At 39.6% G+C, this 23,111-nt stretch overlaps 1 protein-coding gene across 2 annotated transcripts in view; it reads left to right on the top strand.

Annotated features, from left to right (window-relative positions):
- Positions 1 to 488: 488 nt before the first annotated feature.
- The window catches only part of PARD3B (par-3 family cell polarity regulator beta), a 431,714-nt gene continuing 409,091 nt past the window's right edge, over positions 489 to 23,111 (top strand). The window contains exon 1 of one of the 2 annotated variants that reach the window (XM_074872992.1): positions 489 to 746. In XM_074872992.1, coding sequence (XP_074729093.1) covers positions 627 to 746 — 120 coding nt within the window. In that variant the 5' untranslated portion in view covers positions 489 to 626. The remainder of the gene's footprint in view (positions 747 to 23,111) is intronic. The other variant, XM_074872991.1, reaches the window with a different exon arrangement.

The following is a 23,111-nucleotide window of genomic DNA, read 5'->3' as shown; positions in this document are numbered from 1 at the left end:
GGTCACGGCTGGCGAGGACCGGACAGAGCGCTGCTGCCTGGGCGCAGCGTGCGTGCCCCGCTCGGCTTGGCGCGGGGCGGGGCGGGGGGTGCGGTGGGCGCCCGTCCCCAGCCCGCACGGGGAGGGCGACGAGTCGCCCCGGCTTTGCGCGGCGCGGGCCACGCGAGGCAGCGCGCGCCACGGGGCGCCGCGGCCCCTTTAAGTCCGGCGCGGCACGGCCTGACCGGCGCTGCCGTGTCCCCGGGCGAGCGCCGCCGCCGCGGGCCGCCCCCCTGCGCCCCCTGCCCGCCCCCCCCTACGGGGCCGCCCCGCCCGGTCCGGCCCGCGCCTCCCCGGAGAGCCGGGCGGGGAGGGGCGGGCACAGCGGCCCGCCGCGGCGGAAGGAGGCCGCCGGCCGCGGCCTCGCTCCCGGCGCTGCCTGCGCGCGGTGAGGCGCAGCCCGGGGGCTCCGCGCGCACCTGCCGGCCCGCCCCCGCCGCGGGGCCGCCGACAGGCACCTGCCGGCGCCGCCGGGCCTCCCGCACCTGCACCCCGCTGCCCCCGCTCCCCCCTTCCCCGGCCGGGCCGGGCCGCGCGGCGGCGGCGGGCGCCGTTTCTCGGCGGGCAGGGCATGGCGGTCCGCTGAGATGAAAGTGACCGTGTGCTTCGGGCGGACGGGGATCGTGGTGCCCTGCAAGGACGGGCAGCTCCGCGTGCGGGACCTGACCCAGCAGGCCCTGCAGCGCTACCGCAAGGCCCAGGAGAAGGTGAGGGCGTGGGCCCGCGCCTGCCCGCCCGGGGGGCCGGGCCGGGCCCTGCGCCGAGTCGGCCTGTGGGCTGAGGGGCGGCCGGGCGGGGGGCGACGGCCGCCGGCAGGGAGGGGGCGGCGGACCACGGCCGACGCAGGGGGTGGCCTGGGGGAGGGCCTGGGGCCGGCGCCGGGGGTGGCCGGGGTGTCGGTTCACGGCCGGCGGCGGGGCTGGGCTGGAGGGGCCGCGGGCGGCGCTGGGGGGTGGGCTGCCAGGGCCCGCGCCGCGGGGCCCACGGGGCATGGGCCCGGTGGCGCCTGTCTCGCGTGGGCCCGTGCTGTGGATGCCCCTGCCAGATACTGTGTGTGAGCAGCTGATGCTGGCGGGCCGAGAGTGTGTGCCGCTCAGTTAGCGAGATAGCGTGGCTTGTTTTACGTGATTTAAGGTTTTCTCTGTTATTGCCGTGCATGTTGACTAACAAACTTGATACAGACACAAACATAACTTACGTTATTTCCATTAAAGCTTGTGTTTTCTGGCATCAGCTGCTCTGTGTGGTGCTGTCTGCATGGGTAGATGACTTCCTTTACATGAAAGGAGCTCGAGTTTTTCTTAGGTTGTATCTAATTGAGCATAAAAATACTTTTTTCTTTTTCCTCTAAGAGGCAGGTGCTGAGGGCTAATGGGATACTGTTTAATATTGATGAAAGGCCTAGCGTTGCAAATACTGCTTTGTGAAAGAGATTCCAGTTACAAGCCCTGAATTAAGGGCTTGCAGGATTGTCCATCCTCCTAAGACATCTGAATAAAAACTACAGCCAACGGTTTATGGGATCTACTTGGTGCCCTGTGCTGGTTTCTGTATCCTGAGTGCAACACTGGAAGTAAAATTCTTGTTCTTGCGTGTTTATTTTGAGAGAAACTTGCCACTGATAAGTCCATTGGGAACAGCTGAGAGCACACTGTGGTAGAGACTATAGTAGTCACCATGTTAGTCTTTCTGAGCGAGTGTCGTGCATTAACCTACCTTAAGACACATAGGGCTTGACAATATTTTGTATGACAACTCTTTTTCCTAATGAATATTGCATGTGTGTAATAACTACAGAATGTTGATAGAATTCTTGTTGCTGTTACAGCCAACAGTCAGTGAGATCTTTTGCACTGAAGTATGGTTCAGACTACTAAAACAGGCATACGGTCTCTGTTCAAGAGTGGGGTTTATCAGAAACAGAATTACTTTCAGCTGAGACAAACTTAGAAATTTAAAATTTGATTTCAGCTTTGATTTGTGCTTGTGATGACATTGGAATTAGTCTCCTGAGGATGGCTGAAAGGTGGCCTACAAAGCTTTTGTATAAAGCCAAATGCCTTTCCTTCTCTCTTTTTTTTTTTTTTTTTTTTTTTTATTCCTTTCAAAAGGAGTAGAAGAGGAGTGTCTGCATGTCTAGGTAGGGTCCTGACTGTTCTAGAAAGCTCAATAAGCAGTTTATAGGGGAGAAGTTCCAACAACGTGTGAAAGGTTCAGATAAATGCCAGATGTTTAGGATGTACTACAGTCCAATTAGTTTCTCATGATTTTGTACCTAATTTACTATTTAGGTAATATTTGAAGAAAATTATTTTTATACTAAGCAGTGATCTCCTATGCACCTTTCAGTGTGAGGTCAAAATCATCCAACCATCTCCATAGGGCAGCCAGAGGCCAGAGTTCATGTTTCTGACCTTGTATTTCTTGCCTTTGCAAGTAAAAATTATTTTCTGGCTATTTCCTTATAGAAGCCTTGAGTTCCCTGTTCTGCATCATAGATGGACAAAGTGGATACAGGCCAGTTTGTTCAAAAATATCTGATCACCTCGAGTAATGGTGATTCAGAGCTTGTACAAGGACATGCAGAGAGGCAGGATGCAGGGAGCAACCTAAGGACCTGAAAAATACAGGACAGGTTTTCATTCAAGAAAGTATTATGACTTATGCACCCCCCTGTTCACTGGAAATTTAAATAGTTCTCTTGCAGTGCTTTGATTAGTTACTTTCAGTCTACATGATCTGCAGTGGAACTAGCCAAAAAGATAAATTTCCTCTTATCTTGACAAGCATCATTCAGAGTTAGTGCTCTTTCCTTAGCGAAAATTTGGGGTTGCTAAATAGATCATACAGAAGTCACAAACAATTGATTTTATTACATTGTGTAGAATTTCTGTCCAATCTAACATGGATGGATTGGGCGTTTTGCCATTTTCCTTCTATTGTCTCTTTCTAAAAGTAACTTTCTTTATAAAAATATAGTCTTATAAAGAATGGAATTATCTCAAGATAATCGGCAGCTAAAATCTGTTGTGAGGTGTCGGCACGTAAACAGGTTTATGTTGAAGATAACTGAAGATTTGTTTTTCTTTTCAAAATATTTAGAATGTTTGTAATACTTCCTATGGCAGAATGCTGCTGTTTCTGTTGGCATGTTAAGTGCTCTTTAAGTAATTCTTTTTCAAGTGTTAAAAATCTTTTGAAAGAACGAAGTGGAAAACAGTATTGTTAAAGTGCCTAAAGTATTTGGAGAAGGGAGGAAAATTGATACAAGGAATATCTTTTATAGTTGTAGGATGGAAAATGAAAAAGGTAGCTAGGATACAAGCTTTGGGAAATTTTTATTAGACATGGTACTGTCAGATAGCACAAAAACGTGTGTGAGAGGCTCTGTATTTTGGGAGTTGTTCTGGAAGCCTAGTTTTGCTATTACACTGCTGTCACTTGTCTGGTAAGAGGAAAGATATGAGATTAGAATATTGGTTCATGTGTATTGTAAAATATTTTCATTTCTGTGTATAAAAATAGCAAAAATTTTAATTGGTTTAAAGTACTCGGCACTTTGTTATACTTGTAATGAGAAGAAAGTTGATGCAGTAAATGACTTAAGTCTCTCATTTCTGTGAGACTTTTGGTAAACAGCTGAGAATTGCAGGCAGTTGCTTATTGTAGCCTGCTGCGTTTTCTTAGCAAGTTTGGTTTGGTTTCTTGGCTGGGCTGCATTGGCAAGGTTTGGTCATGAAGGCCTAGTTGCTCTGTTAACAGAAAGAAAATACTGGGCCAGTTTCAGCTGAAAAATCAGACAGTGATTATTGTTTGATGCTACTGAGTTTAGCAAGTGGGTTTTAGAGGTACTGTTGCAGTTCTGAATGGGCAGATCTTGTCTGATTCACTGGAGAATACAAATAACTGTCTGGACTTACGAACTATTGTCTGTGTTACAGTATCAACTAAGAGATTTCTGTTCTCTGGGATTTATTGATGTGAATAGTCTTAGGTGTGTAAGGGAACATTTTGTGGATCAGCTGCTTTGTGACAATTGTAAATAAATTTTCAGGGAATTGACTGTCATCTCAGAAAGTAACTTGTGTTTCAGTGAAATGAAGCTTGATGGAAATTTGTGACTCGGGATCTGCTTTTGTTGCTGTTTAGTAATGTGTGTGTTAAAGCTTCCTGCTGACAGGTAGATACAGTAGGATTAATGATTCCTTATTGTCGGCCCAGTCCTTTAGTCCTTCTTGTAACTTCGTGCCTTGGGGAACACTTGCATGTCATCTGTTGTATTTAGGATTCTTTGCTTGAGTGGGAGCAGATGTACTGCCAAATACTTGAGGTGCTGTGCCTGTTGTTACTGTGTTTGTTTCTCTGTGGCCATAAGGCATAGCCCTTGGATGCCAGACAAGGTACCTCGTTGATTGTTTTCCAGTGATTTGTGAGACACCTTTTGTTTGTTTGTTTTTTCCCTGAGTATGTGGATGAGAGAGGGAGAAAGAGGGGTTCTGGGTTCCATATGCTCTCGTGTTGTTGTCTGGGTCTGTGGGGTCCTGGTGAAAGCCGATTCCTCAATGCATACTGGGCTAAATGCATTCAAGCTAAATGCACCATTGTGCTCATACTTCTCCCCTTTGAAATGCCGCTCCCCCCACGTAGGAGGCAATACTTGAATTACCAGCTTTGTAGTGAAGCCCTTGGTTCAGCTGGAGATGCTAGTTTGCTAACTCAAAGGCCTGTAATGCTGTGGTACAGAAAGTGATGTACACCCAGGGAAAAGAACAGCTCTAAGACTAGCAAGTGAAATCCACAATGACTCTTGTTTAAGCTGCAGTGAAACTTTCCCAGGAAAATGTACAAAAACATCTTGCTGCTCCAGATGTTCTTTATCTCTCTGGAGAAGCCAGAGATGGGGAAGTGGTGTTTATCATCGGCATGTTGATTTGCTCATGTTTGCATGCATGGCACTTATCTAGATGACTTGATTGATGTGACTGCTTTGGCTGTCTAAAGGCGTGTTCATAGAAGCCAGTTGAATGGGTGGGACACGGGAGCTCTGTAGCAAAATTAATAAGCGCTGCAATTTGTAGTTTAAATACCAGTTTAAAATTTGTCATTTTAAGCACAGTTAAATTATTGAGTGGCACACTTTGACAGCCTTTGTGGGCCTCCCTTCGGGAATGATGACACAGACAACCAAGTATTAGTTGAGCTAATCTTACAGGGACTCGATCTCCAGTTGTTACAGGCATTAGGGTGAGTGTTTCCACTGATGAGAATGTACAGAAGCCAGCAGTTGATTCTCGAATGGTAATGGTAATTTTGATTGGCAGCCAGACTGAGTAGGAAGCAATAATATAGCGACTTAAGTTGATTCGGGAACGGTGCATTTTTGATTAGGGTGAAAATAGTGGGTTGTTTTGGTATTGGCAATCTTCCCCAAATCAGATGCATTTAAAGAGCTAATACTGCAGGTGGACTGTCTGTATAATATTCTGATTCCTACTAATAAAATACTTTTCCCCTTTCTTTCTGTTCTTGCTTGCCCCACAACATGACAGTTAGTTTTCTGGAATTATGTATTGCTGTTGTAAATCAGCCAGCAAGCAGAAGGAGTACTAAATGTTCTTGTAGTTTCTCAAAAAACATTGGGGGTAGGGAAAATGACAATTTATTTTGACTCCAAACTCTATGCTTACAAAAACTGTTTGCAAAAACATAACATTTCTTCAAAAGATAAATGTGGAAGGTTTTGAAAGAAATCCTATCTTACGAACATATTTCTGTTTTGGGCAAATGGTAAGTATTTAGCCCTTTATAAAGGCAAAGTAATACAGTTGTATTTGTGCAGCACTTTTGTCTTGGGCCTGGTGTATAGTGGTGTGGTGGTTTTTTTTTTTTTTTCTTTCCTATCCCAGTTTGTCTTAGAAAGTTTATTTTATGCCCTAATGGGGATGGAGTTAATCCATAATCTTTGTTTTATCAAAACAATTCTAAGCTTTGCTTTTAAGTATTTTTATGCTAGGAAATGTTTTAACTATTCAGTCCCATATTTGTCTTAGTATTGCTTAATCAGCTACAGTATGTTAGTGAGCTCTTACATTGTATTGGAAACTGATGTATTTCAATGAACAGCTTGATTATCACTTGTCCATTCAGCCTTCAGATTTGACCACTATCATACTAAAATAGGAGAATATAACTTTATACACTGCTTTTCCATTACTGTTTTATGACTTTATGGGTGACTGACTCATGTATAGAAGACAGGCCTCATAAGTAAAGGGAAGGAGACAAATGATTTTAAAAATTTTTTATAAAACAAAGTCTGTTACTGACTTAACACCGGTGGTAACATTTCATTGAGACTGGAAATAGCTTTCAAGTGGCAGAAATTTGAGTGTCTTAAGGATTGCTTTTACAGTGATCCTGAAAAACTGAGAGTTACAAAGTGCCTGCTTTTTAATCACTTTTGTGTAAAATGTCTGCTGTTGTGCTGTGTGGTAGCCACTACTGTTGATGTAATGAGATTTTGGTAGATTTCCAGTCTCCTTTTCTCTTTCTAACAGGTGTTTATAATTCAAACAGAAGAACTGCCATTGGACTTAGACTTGTCACACAAAATGTCTTAAAGGACATTATGTACTTATGTAGCCTGAAAAAGAAATTTTTAGATCCCTTTGTTTTTTTTAGGAAGGAGACTACTGCCAGGAACTTGGACTTTTGGCTGAATATTAATTTACCTGATGTTAATGTGTTTCATGGGGGCTCAGCTGAAGGGTAGAGCTGGATAAATAAAACTGGTGGAAATTCAGTAGGCAAAATGAGAATAACTCATCCTGGAAATAGTGCAGGTCAGAATTCAGTGTATGCAATAATACGTTTTTGTCTCCCAGATCATATTTATCAGGTTCTGAGTACTATTCAGTTGTTATCACTTGAGAGACAGCAAAGATTTTGTAATAACTGAGTGTTAAAACAGTCATGGAAGGAAACCATTGAAGAGCAATACAGAGTTCTCAGAAGTGACTGCTTCCTCTTGCTCTTTGTCCGGTTGAAGATGAATTTGGAGTAAGCTTGTACGAATTTGTGAAGAAGGAATTTAAACCCCAAATGGTGTTTCTTGTGTATTTATTTCCAACTTGTGAAGCACCATGTCGTATGGTAGTCTCAATGTTAAAAAAAAATTTCTTTTGGCATAGGATGGAATTGGGAGGTGCTTTTGCTTGCATAAAGTATATTTTTTCCTAAGTATTTGAAAATGGATGGTTGTGTTTTATCGGTGTTTTCTTAAAAACTTAATTTTTAGTTTCTAACAGATAGAGTTATTTGGGAATAATGGTTCATGTTATGTGACTGCACTTTCCTCCTAACTTGTTCAGTATGATAGGTCAGTTGAATCACACCATACTGTGCAGAATCTCACATCCTGCTACTGAGGCAGCAGATTTCCTCCCCCATTGAGCAGAACATTCTTTAGGCTTTCCTAATGATGAGAGTGTCATAACTGCAGCTTTCCTAGCCATGAAGACCTATTGCTTCATTACTGAAAACTCCCCCCAGCCCCCTATTAAGATGCTTGTGTTTCATCCTTAATTAATATGATGCTAAAGGTCTTGAGCAATTAGTATTGTTGAAAACAGATTCTGCGTTGTATTTTTATATTTAATTCCTGAGTCTTGCTTATGCATAAAAATATACCTATTTTATGTCAGGGAATTGACTAAACAGAAGTGATGGGCTCAAGTGAATGACTTGTTGATAGAAATGGACTTCTAAATTCTGCTGATGAGATAGTGCCCTGAATACACTGGTAAACTGAGAAGGCTGCTTCATATGAAAAATTTGGAAAATCAGCATGTTACAAGAACTTGGAGAAAAAGTCTATGCAGTATTTGCACAGTATCTTCCTTAATAAAAATATTTTTTGTTCTCCTCAGATTATATGTTGTTGTGGTAGTTCTGTAAGTCTTATCGTCAGTGCTTTACTTCTTACACAGCATTACTTCAGTAATTTATTTGTAAAGAAAACTTTGTGTTATAAGAAATTACTGATTGCACTGGATAGGACTATTTTTGGACCATTATCCTCACTTTAAAGAGGAAATACATATGACTTGATTCTGTAAAAGTTTTTTTCTTATGCCTAGTGTGTTATATTGTGCTATAGACACCTCTGTTAAGTGAAGTGTTGTAATGTTTTAATGTCATCAAAGTCTGTCTTGCTTTCCAGTGTAAACCTGTAATTTTTATGCCACCAGTACATCCATTCAGAATTGATGACTTCGCTTTGTTGTGGCAGGTGCCATAGAATTACTCCAGTGCTTAGATTTGCTCTTGGGAATGCTCCTGAATTGGGACGTTTAGACAAGTTGCTTGTTGGTTTTGTGAGGATGCACTGGCAGCGTTTATTGCCACAGTGAGACCTCTTACATCAGTGCTTCTCTTTATTGGCTATTACATGTATGAAAAAGAAAACTACAGAATGCTTGAATGAATGTGCTTCTTACAGCTGATAATAAGGATACTATTTGTATGAATGGTAGATAGGGAGGAAGATGAATGACTGTAGTCTAACAAAGACTGATATTTGGAATCACAGAATTCAGTCTGATGGGCAGAGGCTAACAGCTGGCTCTGGGCTCTTTTTTTGTTTTTCTGACTAGGGATTTTTCTTCAAAGATGTGGCTCCATTGAACCAAATGGTTTTGCAGTACAGCTTGTCTGGTAGAATGTTTTCCAGATTTCCAGTAAAATACTAGCTATTGGTGAATCTTAACATGTACCCTTCCTGTCATTTTCCTTTACAAAAATGCAGTAATTTCTCAATAAATAGGAGAAAATGGAGTGCTTAAACTGAAGGAGAATTTGATACAATCCAAAAAAGCCCTGAGACCTGCACTCCTAGAAAATTGTGTGGCTTTTTTTATTTTCTTTGACTATTCAGTTCCTCTGTTCATCTCTCTTCCCTAAAACCTTAGAAGACCTTCAGATTGTTATAGAAGATACCGTCTCATTCTCATCAGTCGGTCAACTGCTGAGCTGATCTTTATTGGCAAACCTGAATATCTAAGTTACAGATTTTCTGAGAGGAGAAAAAACTACTTTATATAATAATCTCCTGTTTCTTTTAATTTGGGTGTTGGTGTACAGGTCAACTAAGAGTAGTTCCAGCTCCAAAGAAGTTAGAATCTAGTAAGTGTCTCTTTAGCTCTTTGAAGGAGAGACAAGTCATAAATCCTGGTGGGTTAATCCCCTGTACATGGTGGATTTTCCTGTCTTCAAACTCTGGAATGGACCTTGAGCACCCACCTGTAGACTATCCTACAGTTGAGGATTATTTCTTTTAATTTGGGCATGGATTTATGTCTTCCTATTACCTGTGAAAGGTAGTGGTAAAGTAGTTAGTGTTTTTACATTTCCCTGAAACCTACCATTACAAGGTTCTGTCCTTCTAGTAAGAAGACGGGTGATCTTCAGCTGCTACAGAAGGTGACTGGTTGAAAAGGTACACGTACCTGCTTTGCAGCTGTTCTCTTGGCTGGTGTGCTTGTGGGGCAGGCAGACTTCAATTAAATGCATCTTTATAAATTCCAGTGATGTCTGTATAAAGGTAGCTCCTTATTTATGCTTTTCCTCAAACTAGAAGTTTTGAGGGCATATAGTCTTTCCTAGCCTCTTTTTCTTTTTTTGTTAGTCTTGCAGTGCTGGTTGTCATTAATGGTGATAAGGCCAGAATTTCCTGTAGAGAGTTTGGGGTGTAATTCTGCTATTTTCCTATGTTTTTAAGGAGACTAACTACTGCTGAATGTAGGTACCATTCACTTCCAATCCTGTAGGTCTGGCATTTTTTGTTGAATGCAGTTCTTAATGGCATAGTTTGTCTGCTGTGACCTTTGCCTAAAGTGACTATGATAATTTTTTTAATAATTCCCTGTGATACTAATTTGGTGATGGATTTGATGGATAGTATTTTGAGTGTTACAAAGCTTTCCACTAACATTCTCTGCTTGCTAACTTTTTTATTTCTGAGCACAAGCCAGAAGTGAAACCAGACTGCAAACTTAAGGCTTAAGACTTTGCTGTTAGTTGAAGTGTTGGCTGTAGACTGATTTGGATACAACCTTTTGTAAGTGATGACTCTTATGAATAAGGAAGATAGTATGTGACCTGGAATTCTACTTAGCTAATTTCTTCCTCCACAGCTTGTCAGAATTGCATGTGCTGTCTAACCCTGCAACTCCTGCCTGGAGATCAGTTGCAGGATGTCTTTCCTGTGGATCCCTGGTTGAGCAGCTATTGAAATTCTCGTTCTGTCAGCTGTAACCTTTTCTATAAGTCTTTCTTAACTAGTTCAGTAAGGATTTTGATGGAGGGTTCTCATCTCAGAATTTTTGTTGCGTTTATCCTAGATGCTAAACACCACGAAGGTGGGACAGAAATACAGTAGTGCAGAAGTAGGGGAAATGATAGACAAGGCAACTTGTGACAGTGTGTCTGTAGCTCTTTTAAAAATAGAAGTAATTCAGGGGTTCTACAAATGTGATCAAGGTGAGGTTGCTGTTTTGCAGCAGTTTAAGCCTTGAAAAGCTTAGTCATACCATTTTCTCCTTCATGGGTAGTAAGGCCTATGCGGTTGTGTAATGAAAACTGTTCCTCAGGTTATCCAGGACAAAACTAAGTGGGTAACTTCCTCTGATCCTCTAGCCTGTGTCGTGTTTTGTCATCAGTAAATTGGAGGATTGTACTGCATCTCACGTGTACATTTTTTCAACTGAAACAAGCTTCTGTTTTTAAAATAAATAATACTAAAGTCTTCCATTCATTACTTAAGATACTTCTTTAAAGAAGTTTTTATTAATTATTTGGCTTTTCACTTGAGTTGTTAGTTTACATGAAGCCTGTGTGGAAATCAGAAGTCATACAGGAAGATTTTTTGCGAGTAAAGACTCCAGAGGTCTTGCATTTGAAAAAAATATCTGTATTTGTTAAGCTTGCAGGAAAAAATGAAAAAAATACATTATCGGATCAATCAAGTGTCTGTATATTGTGAATGCTATGAAAATCCAGTTTACTTCCAGACCATGTTTCTTCCACTCATATTGAGTTAAAAAGTTGTTGGCTATAACGATGATTTTTTTTTTTAAGGTATAACTTTTTTTTCTAATAAATAAAATAATTGGCCACAGTAAGGTGTTGTCAGCAATCTATTGGATTATTTTTACAAGCTGGTTTATCTCATACCAAGTAAGGACTTCTAAATTTGAGGAAATAGCTGGTCTGCTTTAGTGTGCCAGAAATGTGGCATACTTTGCTTTGACTCATTGACTTAATTTGTATTTTCTTTAGGTTACACACTCTACCAAGATTTTCTATAGAAATTGTCTTTTCCTTTGTGTCCCATCCCCCCCTCCGCCCCCTGTAGGATAGGTTACAACAGTACACTAATATCAAATTTACTTCATTGGCATATTGTTCAGAAGCCTGTTTCTAGCAGTTGACTTATTTAACAAGTATGGCATGTGTTTTTTTAGTTGATGTTGGAAATTTGGCTGTCATCTGCCTCTGGCACCTCTCAACCTCTTGTCTGCCCAAAGAATAGAAGATTGGAAAGGAGATTGCTCCCTTGAATTGAATCTTCCCGTGTTTTGTGTGTGGTAGAATGACTTGCTGAAATTTTTCAAGGGCTGAAGGGAGTTAACATGCTCAACTTCCACAGAATTAGGCTCGTTTGAAAAACCTAGCTGCTGCCAATTCACAATTATTTTTCCCCTGCTGGCTGTAATGAATGTATTCTGAACAAATGTTTCAGGAGTTCCTGGCATTATAAGCTACAAAACCAAAACTCCCTAAAGACCTGGAAACCTGAAATAGTTGTGTTGGGCAACAAAAAGGAGAAGGTTCCGTGACATTTTGACATTGTGCATAGAGAAAGACCGATGTTTGCATAGTGGCAGTCATGTTGCAGGCGTTGTTTAGAGTGCTGTGAAAAAGCAAGATAGATTTCTTTTTTTTTGAGGGGGAGAAAAAAGTAGATGTTTGTGTGTGTGGGGGGGGGAAAAATTAACATTAGGGTCTGTCCTGTCAATGATAAATGAGGACTCCTTTATGTTACACAAGAAGATTAGCACTCAAAAATCCAGAGAAGTCTTCTGTTTTAATGTTTCAGGAACAGTTATTTGGATAGCTCTCATTCAGCTGTTGACTGATAGATACTAACTTTACGTGAAAAACCCTCATAGAAACCACTCCACTGGCTTTACAAATAGCAAAATTAAGAATTAATTTTTGCTCAAAATACTCAACATAACTCAGAAATACTTGAAACAACACTCATGGCCTGTGCATTTTAAATATATTACTTCTGAGGGTTTTTCCCTCCTTATGATTACTACACTTATTTTTCAAAATTGTCAACAGAACAAAATTGCTCTAAACTCTTATCCTTTTCGCATACTTCAAGTAGGATGGATCATATGGGAGTATGCCAGTGTTGACCCTGGAAAAATGTTGGTTTAGGCCATCTTCCATTTAAATTAGATTTTTTTTGTGTTGTGGGGGAGTAAATGCAGCACGTCAGAAACTGAAAGGAGTAGATGGTTTGCTTTTGTACATGTGGTGTGCTTTTTCTTATTAGACCTTTCAGGTAGTATTAAGAATGTAGTGCTAAAGTTGGACTGTGTCATCCTTCTCACTCTCCTTGTCCCAGGTTTCTGCTAACTGTACTTGCAATGTGGTTTTTTGTTTTGGTTTGCTGGAGTAATGTTCACTACCATTTAACTCTGAATAGAGGCTGAATACCTACTCTGATTGTCGTTTTTTTTTATAGATCATGAATTTTGCAGTTATGCATGTTGCCATCATATTCTTTCTTGTCTGGAAAAATGAAATATATATTCATTGCCACCATAATTTTATTGAACAAGCCATACTCAAAGACACCAGGACAACAGTAGGTAGGTCTTTTTTGGTAACTTCAGATGTTCCAAATGTAACATACATCTGGCATTATACACACGTTGTTTGTCTTGGTATGACACTACCATCTTTTTGAATTCAACGAAAGTGGAGGAGTCTGGCTTATTGTTCATACTGCAGTTCATTAATGGCTGTAGATATGAAATGAGCATCTCACTAAATGGAAGTCTTGGTCAACCTATGACTCTTGCCTTAAGAGTTTGAGAATAGACAATATGAAAAAAATACCAGCTTCTTTCCAGATGGCTGAATGCTTGATGTGTCTTTATGTTTAGCTGTCATTCAAATGTGAATGCTGTGGTGATTATAAGTGTCTTCCATTTTTCTGGTTTGAAATGATCCCTTTTATGTATTGTGTGTTTAGAGATTAACTGTTTGGCTTATCAATAGGGATTTTAGGGGGGAAAAAAAAAAACTCAACTTGATGGTATAGCAAAATCCAGGATGTTAGTGTTCATAAGCAGGGACTTGACAGTACAGGTCTTAGCTCCACATACCACATTGCAGACCGTGATTGTTTTGAAATAGGTTGTAGTGGACTCCTAACATTCTTCAAAATGTTATTTCATTTTTGAAACATTTTATGCATGATAAGTTTCATATTACTGATTTTTGTTAGTGAAAAAATGTTTTTCTGCAATCTGGGGGGTGTAGTTAGAGGAGGCTTTGTGAGAAGGATTTTCTTCTGATTGGGAAGAAAAAAGCTAGATTTAGTTTTTAAAACTATGAGTGTGAATCATACTTTTAAATGATGGTTTTAGATAAATATGTGAGTTAATACTCAAAGATACCAACTACAGTTTAATGACTAAATTGTTTAATACTGTTGTAATCTTGTTAAAGCTCACTTAATGAATTTTTAGGCTTTTTTATTGTTTTTTTTTTGTTTTGGAGACTAACTTCATAGTTAGTGTAAGAGATACCTCGAATAATGCAGCCAAAGCTGTTGCAGGTTCTGTAGGAGGCCAAATCACTTACCTTATGTGAGCATTATACCAGTGAATTCTGATGTTATCATTTTTTCTATTAACTGACAATGGCTGTTTCCTCACTTAGTAGCCATTTAAAAAAGAATCAACTGCTTCATTGCATGTGCTGGTTTCCTTTTTCAGGCACTGCACATAGCGATAAAATTTAGTGAAAGTAGATCCAATTACTTTGCTGAAAAGCCTTCAGCATCTTGTGGCTGAACTGTCAGTGACCGGCTCTCTACTGGTGTTTGTGTTATGTGGGTTGAGGAACAGAGATATAATCACCTCTGTTAATGAGAAGGTAATGTTACACTGGAAGTCCTACTGACAGTGCATTGTGATAAAGCATTCCTGTAACCTGGTTAGCCTTGTGCATTCTTGTGAATAATGGCTATGTTATGGCCTGTTTGCTGTAGGTATTTCCCATAGGTCTTTGTTTAATTTTACACTGAAGTCTTACTTCTGTTGGTGCTTGAGTATGGCATAATATATGGAGCCAATGTATCTGGAGCCCAAAGAGAATGAATGAGGTAGCTGACTGAAAAGTAAATTGGACTCATCTGTATGAATGATGGATGGCATCAAACTGCAAATGAAAAGAAGGTTGTAATGCCATCTCAGGACTGTTGCAAAATACATGCAAATACAGCATTTAATCAAGTTTGCTTACCAGCTGTTGTTTTCATTTGAAGTTTCTTGTGGTGTTGTACTGACTGGATTAAAATTGTGTAAGGAAAGTTTCCACGTGGCCCTCCTGCAAGCTCTGCAAAGAAATTTCCTGGTCAGAGGGTTGGAGAAAGTTGCCACAAAACGGTAACTGGAACATGTGCCTCCGGTGTTATTTTTCCACATTTGAGCTGAATGCTCTACTTACCTGTTTGTCAGCTGTTTTGCAGTGACTTTCATTTTGATTTGCTGCCTTCTCTTTTCCTTTAAATCTCTGAAGCTGTTCCTTCCTAACTCTTTTGTGATTCTGTTTTCCCGAAGATACCTAGAGTAGCGGGAGAAAGCAGTTAGTCCTCCTTGTGCTTCAGGATAATGGACAGGGTGGGGGGAACCCTTTTGCACACTAGCGGTATTGAATTTCAATGAAAGCATGAATAACTTCATTCTCTTCTTTGTTGTCTTCTGTCTGGCCAAAATCCACTTGATGTCATGTGGTTAGGCAATATGGTATAAAGTTTTGATGATGTATCAGTTCTGGCATGTTCTGTATTTTCAGCCAGGTGAAGGTGGAAGTTGATCTCAGGAGTGGGAGAATAGTCCTTGTTTGGGTTTCATCCAGTTCCATCACTTGACTCTGCCGATATGATTAGAGGTAGAGGTCATTTGGACTATTCACCAGGTATATGTGCGGTATCTCAGAAGTCAAATACTAAAACTTATCAGTGTTGTACTGAGATAATATCAATGTTCTTAATATAACACAAAATGTGAGAGAGATTATATAATAATTCACACGATGTAATATTATGCTGGTAAATATTTTTATTACTTTTTAAACTTCCTGCCCTTTTTATTTCAAACAATAGCCAGAACCAATGAAGCTGACTAATCTGTATGAAATTAGGCAGTGCTTGCCTGTTTGTTGTGCCTTCAGAATATTCTTGACCCAGTCACTTTTGCTACTGAGAAGTAAAGGGAGGAGGGAAGCTGGTTAATTTGGCATTTTATGTGAGAATAAAGTGACATGTAACAGCTTCATCTAGTACAGACCTTACTCCAACACCTGTGTGGTTAAGAATCCTTTATTTCCCTCCCCACACATGCAATTCCTAGTTGATCTATTACTTTCCACCACCACCTTCTTCCCCCCCCCCAATCCCCCCCCTTCTCTTGTAATGAACTTCTGCCTCACAGGGACTCTACTTACATCTTCAAATACTTCTAATGCTTTGGGTGTTTAAAACTACCATGACTGTCTCAGCATCTTTCTAAGCACTCGTGACTACAGTTGTCCCTAATGACTCTATTTTGGAGCACAGTGACCAAATGTACTGTAAAAGTTCATGCATTTTCTTTGTGTTCTGAGTGAGGAGAAGGAGACCCCAAATGCTTAAGGCTTCTCTAAAGAGACCAATGAACTGTAACTGCTAGTAGGTTGTCAGAGAGCGTGGAGAGAACTGATTAGGGTTGATATGGGAAGTGGCACTGGTGGGAATTGGTGCCATTGTGGCAATGCACCAGCCTGGGAGGTGTGAGAAGACTGTGGTGGTCTGGGGTCTGCCTGGCCTTACTAACAGTGCAAGTTTGCCAACCTTCTGGCAGAATTCCTCCCCAACCTCTGCTTGGTGGTTGAACAATGCAAGAAATAGGATGGCACTGCAGCAGAGGAGTCCTACTGTTTTCTGTGAAATAAGTGAAATACTTTCATATGAGTGAGGGAGGGGATTTTTTTCTTCCAAAAAATATGTAATGGTTTTTCATGTGGAATTAAGGATATACTTCTGTAATTTACTGTTGTTTTTTCTTACTCGAGTTTTGTCTAAAGCTTGGTTTATGTTCTAAGGTCTTACAGGATTTCAGCATACCTGATCTGAATTGTCTTACAGGCATTTGTATTCTGTTTTGTGTGAGTTCAGAGTCTCCTGTTACTCAATCACATGTTTGAAACTCCCAGCTGCTTCTGATAAGCAGTCCTGTGTCCGCTGCAAATACATTAATCAATTTATCAAAGGAAGGCACAAACAGTTGTAAAAAAAAAAAAAAAAGATTATCTTGTGTAATTTCTAGATGTAGGACTGAAGTTGTGGCTGCTCTTATTGTAGATACCGAGACATTTATCATTTTTTGTTCAAGATCTGGTATACTTCAGTGCTAAGTTTGTTACAAACTGAGTTGTGTGAATTTACAGCCAGCCTATGTTGTTGTTGTCTGTAGCTGTATTAAATGGTTTGAATTTAAGGTATCTTCTGTTTCAGTTGGCAAAACAGCAGTGTTGTTCACTCAGCCTGGACTTTGCTTTTGAAATACGGTAGTCTTGTACACATGCCTTCCTTATTTTCTTAAGGTTTTTTCCTCATTTCTGTGTGAAAAATGTGTGGCAGTTTGAAGGACTAGCTTTATAGTTGTGTGCTCACTTTAAGTTGGATTTTAAGAAATCATGACTGTGGTCCCTCAACCCTTGTGTTAACCTTCAGATATCAAACAAAAAAGCCAGAGTCAATGCTAATTAATTATTTACCAGGTGCCTGTAGTTGTGTAGCGGTTTGCTTATTAGCATAACAATACTACTCTGAATCTTGTAGCTAATACATGACCGGAGAACTTGGGATATGAAAGCTTAAAATGTCCTGGGTTTACATAGAGATGTTTTGTTCTGGAGCTGTTGTGTTAACTTAGGTAGGGGTAAGTCTTTTGTGTTTCTACATTGCTGAAGCAACCTAGTCTAATAGCCTCAATGAGCTGAAGGATATTCTTAGTTTATAGCTGAACATCAGTTTACACTTGCGTTCTTGCATTCATATAGTTATCTTGGATTCAGAGCCTGGTATACAGTGCACTTCAGTTTCAACTGAGGCTTTAAGGGGAGTTTTTCTGTAATTGTTACAACTGCAGTCTGTGGACCTGTGTGTCTCCAGCTATCTTTGCCTGTTCTGGTTTTGCATACTTGTTCATCACTGAAATATTCTTCTTGAATGTCAAATGTTGGAGTGTAATGTAAAGGTGGGCTGTGTGATCCATCTACTGATGTATTCTCTACATCATATTTTATTCAGATAATATTCAGATAGTGGGCCATATTCAGAGGGTGGTTCTCATTCACATTCAGATTCAGTATAAACTCAGAATGCTCTTATTTTTGAAGGGTTCCAGTGCTGCAGATCAAATCAAAGTTTGAGTGTAATGTTAAATATTCTTGGTCAATTTGGATTTATATATCTGTGCTCTGACTATTGGACTGTTGGGAATTCCATGCTAGGGATATCTCTGCAGTTTTCTCTGTTTTCATCCTCAGACATAATGTGGGAGATAGGTATTTCTTCCCCTGAATATTCAACTGCCAGGATAAACCAACTTTCTCTTCTTTCTGCTCTCCAGTGATAGTGGAGATGAATAACTACCTTCCCTGCCTTGTGAAAAATGCAAATACTTTCTATTTTTTAGTACATAGTCCTGTTAATTTTTCAAAACATAGTCATTTAAGGATGGCTAAAGAACAAGGAATATTCTAGTCCCTCTTTGCAAACACTGTCTCTGAGGGACAGAAGAGATTCACTGTCCTTCTGTTCTGCTGTGGCCTGCAGTACACAGGTGTCAAGTGACTTGGGTGGAGGAAACTGATTCACCCTGCTCCCTTTGTCATGCTTTATAACCTATCTGGAGAACTTTCAGTGTGTTTGTGTTCTGTTGTTTTTTTCTAGGAGCTCAGAGCAGGATCATTATCTTAAAATGTGAACTGGGACATTTTAAAAAAAATTAAACTGGGGTGATGGTGGCATGTATGTAACCTGTATGTCAGGTTGCTTGTTAGCAAACATCTTCATCTTGAGAGACTGACCAAGATGGAAGCTCTCTGATGTCTAAGCCTGTCTTGCTGTAAGGAGGTGACTATTATAACTTGTAAATGTTTGTTTTTCATCTACTCAAGAAAAAAAGAATGTGTTAATTGTAGATGAAAATGAATCAGAGAAGGAAGAAAAGGCATGGGAGAAGGCTGAGTTTCATTCATCCAAAATGAAGTTTAGTGTATGCGGTTGTGAAGAGGATTGGTGAAGGAGATGGGAAGTAGTTATCAGTCCTTGCTATTGTGTTCTGACGCATAGCATCATAGTAGGTAGTACCTAGTCCTATTAATTTCTCAGAGCATAATAATTTGAAGACAGCTAAAGATCAAGAAATATTCTAGGCCCTCTGGTGACTAGGGACTGCCTAGTGATTTGTTTTTGGACCATTTAGCATGTTAAGTATAAAGCTGATAGTGAGCTGTGCTTATGCTGTGTTAGTGTCATTCCAAAGACTAAAAAGAAGCTGTGCTTTCTGGTTGCTGGCTGTGTCTGCTTTCACTCAGTAGTTCCCCTGACTTTAAAGAAAAACATGGGAAGATTTTTTTTCTGCCCTTTCCCAGATGGGTGACAGTTTTTCTGTCATAAGTGCGTGGTACTCCACAGGCCTTATGCATGGATTGTTTGACTGTCTTTGTTTGTTTTGCTCTTTCCACTGCAAACCTTAAGAGCCAGCAAGGCAAACAGTGTGAGCAGACTTCACAAAAACTGCAGATGTGCTGAGATAAAATCAGCCATGGTGACAAAGATAAATCTGTTTCTGTGCTGACCTGATCAGATTAGAGTCCCCATTTTGACATCAGATTTTTAGCACCTTCAAAGAGAGAAACTTTTAAAATTGGGTATTTAAAGAGACCTTATATAATTTCCCCCCCCCCCCCAGGACTTCTTTCCTACTCTGTAATTGCACCATTTGGCTATATCGCATCCAATGATGATATAAAAAAAAAAAATATTGGGTGAAGGATAAGTTTTCACAACTAGTCTTGAAAGAGAAAGTGAAAAAATCTTAACAAAAACTCTGTGTGTGAAAATACATAAAATGAGATTTTAATTTTTTTTTTAAATTGCTTGTTCACATGGAATAGCTTCCTTTGCTATAGTCTAAAAGCAGATCTAAGTGGTACGGCAAATTGTTTTGAAGAAAAATCTTTGGTTCAGCTCATACTTGAATGTTTAATTTATTCCTCTTAAGAGGAGTAAAATTTCTTCTGTGTTGTCTTCCTGTGTGGAGAAATCTTCTTCATCTCTTGAAAATCAAAATGTGTACTTTGGCCAGAAACAAAGCATCATGGATATACTATTTAGCCTGGCTTTACTTTCTGCAATCTCTCATTTTATTTCTGTATTGAAATCAGGACACATAAGCTGATGTAAACCAGGCACAAACAGATCAAGTGTGTCCTTCTCCAATAAACACCCGTGTTAAAAAGTATTTTGGTCTTTTGAGGTTCAGGTTTTTTGTGGTTGATGTGCTTTTAATCCTTCTGAAAAGATGGTCCTTGATGCTTATTTGCAGGTGACATTTTGCTTTTTTAAAAGATTGTACTGATTTAAGGATTCTTCAGTTTCTTTATTTCCTATAGGTTCCTCATGCCTACAGATACTTTTTGTTTTGAGAAAAAATTTTTGTTTTGAGAGTCGAACTTGGAAACAGTTAGATACACTAACTGTTGTATGTAAATTAGTAAGGGAGGCTTACTAAGGAGAAATTAGTAAGGGAGGCTTACTAAGGAGTTGGCTGCTAGTGTTTTTAGGATGATATCATGCTCAATAGTTATGTTGTAATCTAGTATTTTAATTTTCTTGAGGTAATTGGTCTAAAATTGCTTAAGTTACTATTAGGCGAAAACTTATTTTAAGAGGCCCTCATGTAGCAGGCAGCGGTGACCCGTCTTAGGCTGATGAAATGTGTAAGATCTTTGTGATTACTTCAGCTATGTACTTAAATGTGTTGCAGTCATGTGATACAGCCTATAATTTCAAAAGCATTTACTTAAGTAGTTTAATTGGACCTCTTCTTGCAGAAAGGGAAATGTGAGAGAGCAGCTCTTGCTGAGTTACGGGTGGGTCTCTTCACTGGGAGATGCCTTCCTGGTAGGAAGCTGACAGATGCAAATACCGCTCAAAATGATGTAACAGTCAAGATTGTGGGGTTTTTTAAAATTTCTTGTTTGCTTCACTTTAGGGCTTATGATAAAGAACAGTTTCAGGGCTACATGCCTGTATCTGTATTAGCTGAAATAAAAATACCCATGCTATATGTGAATATTATGGAAAGGGAAGCAAAGTTATGTTTTGGTAGGGGAGTTGAAAGCTTGTTAGTCAGGACTATTTCTACTGTATGGTGTTCTGTGTTTTCCATAGTTTTACTGCAGGATGCTTAAAAGCAGTTACTTTCTGAGCAGACTACATTCTGTCCTTTGCCCTCGTCTCAGCTTTAATTTCTGTCTTTTGAGCTCAATCAGTATAGATCTTTTTCTTGAATATTGCTGACTTGAGAGAATGTGTGTCACTTCAGTTGATAGAAGGCTATAAAGAAGTTTTATCATCTCCCTAGCATCTTAAAGCATTTTCACTTGTAATGCAAGCAGATTCAGAGTTTTGGTGAAGGAAAACAATACTGTGGAATGCATGAGGAATCTTTTTCACTGTTTCACTGTGCTGTAACGTCTTTCTATTCCTTGTACTGAAGGTTTCTTGAAGATTTCTGCTGCTTTTGAATTCCCAGCTAGAGATGATAAAAAATGTCGTGCTTAATTTTATGCAGTTGATCTATAGAGCTATAATGACAATGTAATTAATTCCAGGTAAGAATTTATTTTCAACAGTGAGACCTAGAAATGCAGGTTTGTAATTTACTGTTACACTGTGATGCAAACTAAACTCTGGAAGCTTCCTGAGCAGTGAAACCTAAATGTTGCTTTTTCTCTGATTTTCCAAGTTTGTGAAAAGAAAACATAATTTATACTCAGTTGTCCTTCATATATAGGGTGACTTATTTGGATCTGGTCAGTGCTAGGATCTGCTAAATTCAGTAAATGTCTGGAACAGACTTAATCGCTTGTGCAGAAAGCAGTTCACTTTTGATTTTTATAGAAGCTTCTTGTATTTGTTTTTATTCCATAAAAATGTAATCTCAACAACATACAATATTGTTACAGAAATGATGCAGTTCTACTACTGCAAGTGTCTTCACATGTATGAATGTAGTTCTTTGCCTGCTAGGAGGACAGGGTGTGATACTTTTATTAGGGTTTCTCTTAAGTTGTATAAAGATGTTCTAGTGCATGTACCTTGTGTTGTTGCTGACATCTAACTGTTCAGCTCTAGATCATTCTTGAGAAATCCCTTTGCTGTGACTGAAGAATATTTAACAACCAGCAGTGATAATACGTAGTATGCAAACATTTGCTTCCTGATCAGCTGTTGATTTTGGGAACTCAGTATTCATATTCCCATAAAACCAGAGACCTACCTCTACTACAGCTGATGATGGCAGCCCAGTTGCTGGCAGTTGAAATGCAGTTTGACTCGAAGTACCACTTCAGGCTTGTTTGGAGGTTGTTATAGTAAACAAACACAAAATGCTAGAGGCTGTTCTAATTTAGTGATAAATTTTGAGAAGGATTTAGAGATGAAGTTTGAGGTGTGACCAATCTCGTCCATCTGCTCCTCTCCGACTCCCTTTTTGTACTCTGCTCTGCAAGCTGTGGTTTAAGAGTAACAAATACTTAGTGCTATTTGGCTGTGGATAATGATACATCATGTAGCCTTAGAATGCTTATAGAAATCACTAAATATATATTGGGAGGTAATAGATCACATTGCAATATACAATCTAAAAATAATTAAATGGTGGAATATCTGTGGCTTACTGACCTTAAGCTAAAATATCCCCTTCATCAGGAAGTATGTTTTGGTTATGGGGGTTTTTTTAATCTTATTTTTATGCTGTCTAAATGACAGAAAACAATGTAGCCAGAGGCCAATCCTTCCCCCCAACTTTGACCTAGCATTTATTCTGTTGCTGTGGAACAGGCATGTAATTTTCATTTTTTAAAATACTTCCTTTTTCATGCTGTATTTCATTGAAGTCCGTTTGGTCTAATGAAGCAATAATGTGGAGGTGCTTCGGAAATATTTACCTGAGAAGTTATTCTGGGAGGAGCTTTACTAAGTCAGTCCTACTTCTGAATTTTTCAGTGCATCCTATCTTTAACATACTTATATTAAAAATTCCATGATAGGGATTGCAATTAATTTTATGCATTCTGCACAGCAGAACTAATAACATCACCAAACAATAATTAATTGCGAAATCATTAAGTGGTTTATTGATGGGCCAGCTGAAATGTATTTAAACTTGCTAGGATTCTCTTGCTCATTAACAGTCTGAAATACACTATATGAACTGCAACATCGATAAAATATGTTGCTTTAGTTTTAAGAAAAGTAGACTGATGCTTTCCTATTTGAGTTTGGAACAAAAGGAATCAAGATGGTGCTCTAAGGTTTTGATACATTATAAATTAGTGTCTAAAGATGTGTATAAAAAAACCCCTAACAATAAATGAGTGTGTCTTTTAATTATAGACTGATTGGTCTTTCACTTGAATGTGTGTTTGTT

The sequence above is a fragment of the Strix uralensis genome, chromosome 6, assembly GCF_047716275.1.
Source record: "Strix uralensis isolate ZFMK-TIS-50842 chromosome 6, bStrUra1, whole genome shotgun sequence".
NCBI lineage: Eukaryota > Metazoa > Chordata > Aves > Strigiformes > Strigidae > Strix > Strix uralensis.
Note: the sequence above shows the minus strand (reverse complement) of the source record. Positions and strands in the feature narration are given on the sequence as shown.